We start from the raw sequence: 9,017 nt of genomic DNA, 5'->3' as shown, positions 1-9,017 counted from the left end.
CTGGACTGGGATTGGTTGGCTGGTCCTGGGGCAAGAAGGGAGCAGAGATTCTGTAGCTCACAAGATCACATACCCTTCTTGCATTGCAGCAGCATTTATTGAAACATAGATTGAGACAACCCAGAAGGCATGGCACCCACAGACAGTCATAACCAGAGGGAACCCAGGAAGTGACCTAACCCTCTCCATCCGACCAACTCTACATTGGACAATCCCCTCTTTCTCTGGGCAGGGGGAGATCTGGAGCAACCATGGAGCCTTTGAAATGTATAAAGATGCACTGAATAGCAAGACCTGTCCAAAGTCCCCTAACCAGGGGTTCCAGGCAAAAGGATTTCCACCATAATGGGCCTCTGCACTGGGAGGTCACAGGAGGAGTCTGGCTGGAGCAGGTTAACCCAGAAGAACAGTCAGCCAGAGAGACAAGCAAAACACAATAAAGAATAAACAGGCAGGGTCTTGCCCAGAGGCCATTCTTGCTGGCAGTATAGGGAGCTGCTGGGAGTGGGGCCTCCTCTGGTTGGGGAGGCCTGGCTGGGTGGTTAGGATCATGCCTTGACCCAGGGGAAGGCTCAGCTTCCATGCTGTCCAGCCCCCAGGGTCTGAGGAGGACCAAGTGGAGTTGGGCACCCAAGTGCAGTTGGGTGACTGGTCGTGTCCCGGAGAGCTTGGTGAATAATTCAAATTGGCCACAGGTATTTGGAGCTAGCTGGAGTTAAGTGAGGGCTAGGAATGGCCCTCTAAAACTGAAGCCAAGAGGAGAACTAGGAAACAGCTCCCTAAAACAAGAAGGTGGAGGAAAGCGGCCCAAGGGTTTTTCCCTCTCTAGGAACATCTGGAAGATTCTGGAAGCAAGCACACATTTTCCATTCACACATCATTCAGTGCTGGGGTGGACACCGGTGGGGCAGGCCACTTGGCAGGAGGCCCCCACACTACGCAAAGCGGACTGACCGGCTGCTTGCGCAGCTGAAGCTGGAGGAGCGGGGCTGGCAGGGGCTGCAGGAGTCGGGGGCCATTACTGAGATGCTGCCCCCTGTGGCTGAGGGCCCAGAGGTGATCTGGCGCCCAGGGGTGGTGCTATATGAGAGGCCCCCACAGGTGACTCCACCACGGGAACTGCTGACACCTGTGGGACAAGGAGACACGGAGGGGTGAGGGGCTTGCTGTGATCATCTAGTCCACCCCAAGATGGGTCCAGAGCACTCCCCAAGGGGACTAGTGGTCAATGGCGGGGCCCAGTTCCTCTCAGCTCGTCGGGAAGGAAGCGAGGACTCCTGGACCCTTTTCCAAGCCTGCAGCTCACTAAGGCCACCCATAAAGGCTCAGCTCTGGTTCTGTTCTTCCCTTACTGGTCTTTGGTGAGGGGCCAGGGGAGAGAAGAGGCCCTCTCTCAGTGGGGGACAATTGAGGTTCACTGGCTTAGGCCAACGAGTTCACCTTTGCCTATCACAAAGCGGCTTTTCTGGGGGGTTTCAAGCAATACTTACAGACATTCACGGAGCCCACACCCTCGCACAGCCTGGGGGGAAAGAAAACTCCATTAGTTCTACGCACTGAGTGGAATTCGTGAGACCCATGGTTGCTTGGGGACAGAAAATCATCCTGTGTCCTGTGTACAGAGTCTATTCCTGAGGGGGTCCCCCAAATCTCACTCTCTTTAATGGCTCTCCCTCCATAGAGACCAGCTCCTCTGACTTTTAGCCTGAGTGCGGGTGGTGGTGGTTAAGAGAAGACCTTCTCTTGCTGCCTCCAATCAGATGCCCGTGCCACCTCCCCCACCAGGTTTTCTAAGGGAGCTCTTGGCAGAGCAGAATCCAGTGCTCTAGTGTGTTGAAGTGCTTTGGGGTGGTGCAGAGCTATGTGGGGGTGCATCATTGTGTGACCAAGCCCCGAGCAGCCGTCTGAGGAAGCTTTGTAACAATAATGGTTTTTTAGAGGCACATGACTTAGGTGCAGGTCCCAGCTGGGCTGAGTTGCTGTATGGCTTCAGGAAAGGCACAGAACTCCGAGCCTACTTCTTTGTCTTTGGATGGGAAAAATGAGACCCACCTCATTGGATGGGGAAGGTTATAAAGTGAGTGCTTGACACAGAGCAAGCATATGATAGATACTATTAAAGCCTGCCCAGTACTACCCTGGTCAGTTATGGGTCACATTTGGACCCAGGACAGTTCGCTCTGGGAGACCAGGGCCTCCACCTTGTCCCATTCAAGGGCTCCTCAGGCCCACTTCTGCTTACCCCAGGCCTAGACACACTCAGGGCAGTATGGCTGTGGACTGGGCCTTCCCCTTCTAAGCCTACAAGGTCTTTCTGGGTCTCACCTGTGCTCCTCGCCCTCCAGCAGGCGCCTGTAGGTGGCGATCTCGATGTCCAGGCCCAGCTTGGAGTTCATCACCTCCTGGTACTCCTTGAGCAGGCAGGCCATGTCCTGCTTGGCCTTCTGCAGGGCGCCCTCCAGCTCAGCCAGCTTGCAGCGGGCATCGCTCAGGGCCGCCTCGCCCTGCTGCTCTGCCTCGGCCACAGCGGCTTCCAGCTTGGCACGCTATGGGGTGGAGATGTGAGGCAAGGCTGAGAGAGAAGGCTCAGCTTGTCTCGCCTGAGCTCATGAGGCTAGGGCAGGGAGAGGGAAGACCTGCAAAAAAGGTCGGGGCCACGACCAGTAGTTCATAGGCTGGAACATGATGGAGGAGAGGGGTGTGCTTTCACCTTCCCACAGATGCAGGGTGCCTCTTTTGGAAGTCAGTGACCCTGCTCATGCCAGCCAGAGTGCTGTGCAGTATGGGGGAGCCCCTGCCCTCTCTCTGGGTCCTTGCTTCCTAAAGGACCTGGCATTGTAGCCTGCTTGTGCTGGGTGTTTTGAGTATTTCCTGTAATCTACCTGGCACTTGGCATTCTCAATCTCAGCCGTCAGCCTCTGGATGATGCGGTTCAGCTCGTTGATCTCTTCCCTGGTGCGGCGCAGGGTCTCCCCATGCCTGATCACTGTGGCCTTCATCTCCTCGCACTGGGGGAAGCAAAAATGCTCATGAGGCTCAGCATGGGAATCCCACCCCCTCGGGATACCAAGGTTGCCTGACAGGTGGTACAGTGCTCAGCCTTGGCAGCTCAGCCCTGCACCCAACCTGACAGCTGTCAACCCTTACCATCTCTTACCATCCTTCAAGTAAAAGAAGCCTTTTCTAATAGGCAGTTCACTTTCCTTCCACTGCCTTGTCAAGGAGGCAGGTGTCCTAAGTCACTCACCTTGGTGCGGTACCAGGACTCAGCCTCAGCCCGACTGCGACTGGCAACATCATCATACTGAGCCTTGATCTCAGCCACAACGCAGTCCATGTTCAGGTCGCGGCTGTTGTCCATCTTGACAATGACTGAGGTATCTGAGATGTGGGCTTGGAGAACCCGGATCTCCTGTGGGGTCGACAGGCAGTGCATTTGGGTCTGGTGCCTGACCTGGGCTGTGTGCTCCCCCAGGGAACCAGGCTCGCTCTTGGCTGGGGGGCTGATCAGGAATGCCGTGTGCCTTCTCCTTCTGCTAACACCCCCATCCACACATATAAAACAACTAGGCCAATGGGTTCACCAAAGGGCCCTAGACATCATGTCAGAACAGCCTCTGAACTCCTCAATGGGAAAACTAGGGCCCAAAGTGTAAAATAGCCCCAACCCAAAGTTACCCTGCAGGGGAGCTGGGTGTGGTGCCCAGGGGAGCGATTAGTCCACTAGTTAAGGCCCCTCCCTATCTGGGAACCCCTACACCACATATACCTCTATATTTAATGATAGACCAATGCTCCACCAACCAGTGTAGACATGACACTCCAACCCACAGACTCCGGAAGCTATGCACACACATACATTCCATTGTTCTCACACATGTGAACACAGATGTGGCCCAGGCATAAACACCCCACATACCACACCCTACCCTGGGCCCCTCTCACATGGGTGCCCTTGTTCTTTTCACTTGGAAACACACACATGCATAGGCACCCTACCCCCAGCTCACCCAGTCCTTGCAACCTCCCTTCCAACAGCCCTGGCTGGTTGGCAGGTGCCCTCACCTCTTCGTAGAGGCGCTTCAGGAAGCTAGATTCCTCCACCAGGGCCTCCACATTGGCCTCCAGGTCTGATTTCCGCAGGTAGGCGCAGTCCACATCCTGGCATTTGAACAAGAGGAGGTGGGGGAAGGAGGCCAAAGGAAGGACCTTGAGTCAGTGTGGTTCTGTGCCCAGTGCTGGAGGTTGCACAGATGGGTCCCCTTCCATCCCTCCCTCCCCTGCAACCAGCCCCCTTACCTTCTTTAGAACCACAAACTCGTTCTCAGCTGTGGCTCTCAGAGCCACTTCCTCTTCGTACCTGGAAGTGAGAGAGAGAAAGGCTGGGGCTGAGAGGTCTATTCCAGCTCCTGGCCAAGCTCTTCCAGGGGTTGAAAAGGAATGAACCCTCTTCAGGTATTATCTTGTCGTCTCTGTCATCTATTAGTACATGGTTCATGGCTAGCTCTGTCCCAGCCTGGCTTCATTCCACCCAAGTCTTCTGCTTCTGGAATGAGATCAGGAATGCACATTCCACCCCCAAGCCTAATGTTTGTGCATCCTGGATCCAAAGAGAGCGAGTGCTACCGTCAGGGAGAGCACGGAGCCTGCATCAGAAAGGGAAGTGATGACAGCTGTAGGACTCTCCGGGCTTCCTTTATTTACTTCCCGGGAGATTAGTTCCCAGACTCACAGGGCCTCCTAGGGGTTGAGGGGGAGCCCAGGAATTTGGGGAAATCTAAGTCTCACCGCTCAGCCCCGCTGGGTCCCAGGAAGTCTTGTTAAAGGAATCTTTAAGAAACTGTTACACAGGGCTCGTGGGCAGAACCTTCTAGATTTCCCTGAGTTGCCCTGGGCATGGGCACTCACTTCTTCTTGTAGCCCTCCAGCACCTCCTGCACGTGGTTGAGCTCCGAGGCCAGCCTCCCACTGTCAGCCTCCACACACTCAGCCTCCCGCCTCAGGGTCTCAATGTAGCCAGCAAACAGGGGCTCCAGGTTGCTCTCGCAGCAGCGCTGGTTCTGGTAGAACTGCCACTTGGTCTCCAGCAGTTTGTTCTGCTGCTCCAGGAAGCGCACCTGCCATTTGGGAGAAAGAAAGAGACTCAGGGCGGGGAACTGGGGAGGTGTCTGGTACCTAGAGCTCTCTGCTCTTGGATGCTGGAAGCTGAATAGGGTTGAGCCATGCAGTTGAGTGTCTGAGGCTCAAGGGACCCTGTTCCCAGCACTTTAGGGAGTCACTTGATTGACCTAGGCTTGGCTCAAAGCCAAAGTTCTGGTTAAACTTTCTGCCACTTTAAGTGGGCAAGTTTTAAAACTTTTTTGGTATTAGGTTTTCTCATCTCTAATACAGAGCTAGTAGTTGATGGAGCTGCGAAGATTGAACCAGTTAATACATGTAAAGTTCTTAGAACAGCCCCTGACATGTATTAAGTGCTCAGCCAATTTAACTATTATAATCACCAGTTTTCCTTTTATTCATTTATGCAACAGACACTTAATTTATGCAACAAACACTTAATTGCAACAAATACTCACATGTGGTTCCAGGGCCTGTGCTGGGACACACACATCTTTGTATCTATGTCATCTGTCATTTGATATCCTGTGGATTATCACAATCCTGCAGGGGTAGACCTTGTCTTGCCCATATCACAAATGGGGAAACTGAGACTCCCAAGGTGTGAAATGACCAGCTCATGGCAAGTGATGGAATGAGGACTCAATGTCCCGTGCATCCCTGTCCACTGTCTTCACTTGCCCACCCCAGTATGTCTATCTAGCAGCTTATCTAAACTCTCTCAGCTCCTATTTGTAATTGAAAGATGGAGATGATAATACCCCAGTGGGTTATTTTCAGGATTAACTAAGATCACTAAAGAAAAACAGGAAGGTCACCCCTTTGCCCCAGAACCCCAAACCTGATCCTTCTGCTGGGTGGGAAGGGGGCTTCCCGTCTCCCTCCCACACTTCCTGGTCTGTGCAGCAGTTCCTCACTCTGAGGATACTGGTGGGTCTCCCTCCAGCCAGGCCCCTGCCCAGTCTCCATTGCAGCACTCCATCCGTGAAGAGGCCGCCAAGCCTGGGTTAGTTAACTGTCACTCATCCACTACTGTCTTTGGAAACTAATAATAACAGCGAGCAGTTATTGAGCCTGGACTATTTGCCAGCATTTTCCATGTAGGAGCTCATCAGTCCTCCTAAGGAGCTGAGGAGGCGGGACCTGATATCCAGACATATAATCTGTCTGGGGCCTCACACTGCTGACTGGCACAGCAAGTTCTTGGGGGAGGCAGTGTGCCCTGAGTGGTGCCTATCACTTCACATGCCACTGAACCATGCGCCACAAGGCCTTTTATTCTCCTTATTATCTTCTGCTCTTCCCACACCCAGGGCCCAAGTCCAGTTTTTCAAGGACAGCTCTGTGACTGCCATTCTCTTGGCTGCAGAAGCCCACACAGCCTGACCACCACAGACACAGTTTCTAGACCACACCTGGACCTCATAAACTTGGCTGGAACAAAGTGATGGAGATGGATCCTTCTACCTGAATTGGTCTGCATTTCTTTCCCTCTGCGGTTTCCCATCTGGCAGCCAGCCTGTCTCCCCAGCAGACTTTTCCAGGGAGGGCAGGGCTGAGGTCCTCTCTGCACCATCATAGGCCTCAAAACTGACCTTGTCGATGAAGGCAGCGAACTTGCTGTTGAGGCACTTGATCTGCTCCTTCTCCTCGTGCTTCACGCACTGCGCGTTGGGGTCGATCTCCAGGTTGAGGGGCGTGAGCAGGCTCTCGTTGACGGACACGGAGGTGATGCAGGGAGCGCTGGGTCCGCACACACCTCCGGAGCGGTAGCCGAAGCTGCGTCCGCAGGACCCAGAGCGGAAGCCCCCAATGGCCATGCGGGGTCCGCAGGAGCCCAGGTTACCAAGGCTGCGGCTGCTGAAGCCCGTGAGCCCCCGGTAGCAGGACACTCCCCGGTAGGGGGTGGCACTGATGCAGCAGCGGTTGCCAGTTTTGGGGGCCACAGCTGAGCAGGAGCTGAAGTTCCTGGTGACCCCACATCCTGAGCTGATCCTGTAGGAGCGGCAGGACATCGTGGGAGTCTGAGCAGAGTGTGAGCTGCAGAGCTGAGGCTGAGGATCCTTCTGGTCTCTCTGATCCTCCCTGGTCCTTTTATTGATGGGGAGAGCTGGGGTTGGCTGCATAAAAGGAGTGAAAAGCCATTTTATGTTGTTTATTGGCTTGGGGAATTTTCCAGCAACTCCCAAGGACTCATCTTAAAGGTGAGCTCAGCAGTGATTCCGGCACCGTAAAAGTATTGAAGATGTTATTAGGGACACTGTACGTTTGCACTTTTCATCTTCAAAGCTCGTTTACACACATTAAGTAATTAATTTTCTCGCAGTCTCTCTGTGAGATGGCCCCAACCCACACTTGGAGACGGAGTTGAACTCCACAACAGTCTGGGGGTGGATGGGTTTGGGTTATAGGCGGGGCCATCATCTCAAGGGAGAGTTTCTGGGGTCTCAGGTTGGGTGAGCCCTGGGGAGTCTTTGCTTCCACCCAATTGTCATAAGGCACATTCTCGGGTAAATCACTGTCTCAGGAACTGATAGGTCAGGAGTGTCTACATGCATCCCCGCAGCATTGACTGGAAGGTAGTTTAGGACCGGAGGGGTGTTTTTGACCATGCTCCCTCTAGTACAGAGGCTGCAGGAGACCATCCCTTGGAATCTTCTGGATTTCAGCCCAGAGGGTCTGTTTCAGGGTCTTTATTCTCTCTAAGCAAAAGTGCAAACCACTCAACTCTCAGTGGCCACAATAATGACCACTTGTGGATAATGGGGAGACTCCCCTTCAGCCACTTTCTTCTCTGTGGCCCAATGGAGTGGAGAACCCAATCCTGAGATTGCCTGGTGGCCACAAATTGCTCTGGGCACCTTCTCTTTGCTCTGGAAGAAGAAACAAATCCTGTGAGTCTCCCCTCCTTCTGACCACCAGCCAGAGGAGGGGAGCTCATTCAGTTGACCAGCCCGGTTGTCCCTCTTAGAGGAATGCTTAGAGACTGCTCTACACTTGTCTCAGGGCCCTATAATTTCTGGCTCTAGGGGGGCTCTGAGAGTCTTGGCTGTTTATGTCCCTGCATGTCCTTGGGCCAGTTATTAGGATAATGATTGCTCTCCTTTAACAGCACAAACCTTGAAGATGTGGTCTCTGCCCCTGAGGTGTTAGGAACTTAGGAAAGAAGATCTGATGAACTTCCTCAGAGGGTGTCTCCTCCTTTAGGGAGCCTTTCAGAACCAAACGCTGCCACTGCCATCCCCCGACATCCTCTGTAGGGTACCCTGCATTCTGTCCTGATGTTCATGGCCAGCTACCTTAGGTGTCCATCTAAAATCATACTGACACTCCTATCCCATGTCTTACCCCTGTTCTTCAGGGAAGGTAGAGAGGCCTTTGGAAGTGGGTTGAGGAGAAACATCTGGGGTTAGTAACCTGGGCAATGGAGTCAAAGTTGAAAGATCTGGTTCAAGTCCTAGCTCTGTGGCTTTGGGGAAGCACCTAACCTCTCTGAGCCTCTGTTTCTTTTACCGTAAAGTGGGATTCATTCTTACCTTCCAAGGTTGTTGGGAGAGTTAAGTGGCTAATATGTGAAAATGTTCTCTAGGTGTCGTAAAACTCTGTATAAGGAAAGGGATCATTGCTTCCGGTCAGAATCAGCCCCCCCAACACCCCCTCCCAAGCATAGTGGCCCCACCCAGGGTCTTTACCTCCTCTGTACATTTATGACTTCTTTACCCTTTCAAGACTGTGTTTAATGTTTTCTTTAGCCTGATTTCACTCGTATAAAAATTTGGGGTGGAGTCTGGGGGCAGAGGGAGAAGACTGTCTTGGGGGGAGCTCAGGAGATGACTCCCAGCCTCACCCCTGGGCGGGGTCCCTGGGTTGTTATGCTCAGTGTCCTGAACAGGAGTTCA

At 53.3% G+C, this 9,017-nt stretch overlaps 1 protein-coding gene across 2 annotated transcripts; it reads right to left on the bottom strand.

Moving 5' to 3' along the window:
- Positions 1-935: 935 nt before the first annotated feature.
- Positions 936-7,133, bottom strand: LOC113189785 (keratin, type II cuticular Hb5). 2 transcript variants are annotated; one of them, XM_026398764.2, is made up of 9 exons: positions 6,714-7,133; positions 4,909-5,117; positions 4,300-4,360; positions 4,066-4,161; positions 3,248-3,412; positions 2,883-3,008; positions 2,326-2,546; positions 1,487-1,522; positions 936-1,122 (listed from the first exon to the last, which is right to left on the bottom strand). In XM_026398764.2, exons 1-9 carry the CDS (start codon positions 7,131-7,133, stop codon positions 936-938), a joined length of 1,521 nt encoding a protein of 506 aa, XP_026254549.2. The 2 variants fall into 2 exon arrangements, with proteins under 2 accessions (XP_026254549.2, XP_026254548.2); XM_026398763.2 differs by having other exon boundaries at positions 936-1,129; positions 1,491-1,522.
- Positions 7,134-9,017: the final 1,884 nt, after the last annotated feature.

The sequence above is a fragment of the Urocitellus parryii genome, chromosome 5, assembly GCF_045843805.1.
Source record: "Urocitellus parryii isolate mUroPar1 chromosome 5, mUroPar1.hap1, whole genome shotgun sequence".
NCBI lineage: Eukaryota > Metazoa > Chordata > Mammalia > Rodentia > Sciuridae > Urocitellus > Urocitellus parryii.
This window is presented reverse-complemented; position numbering and strand designations above follow the sequence as displayed.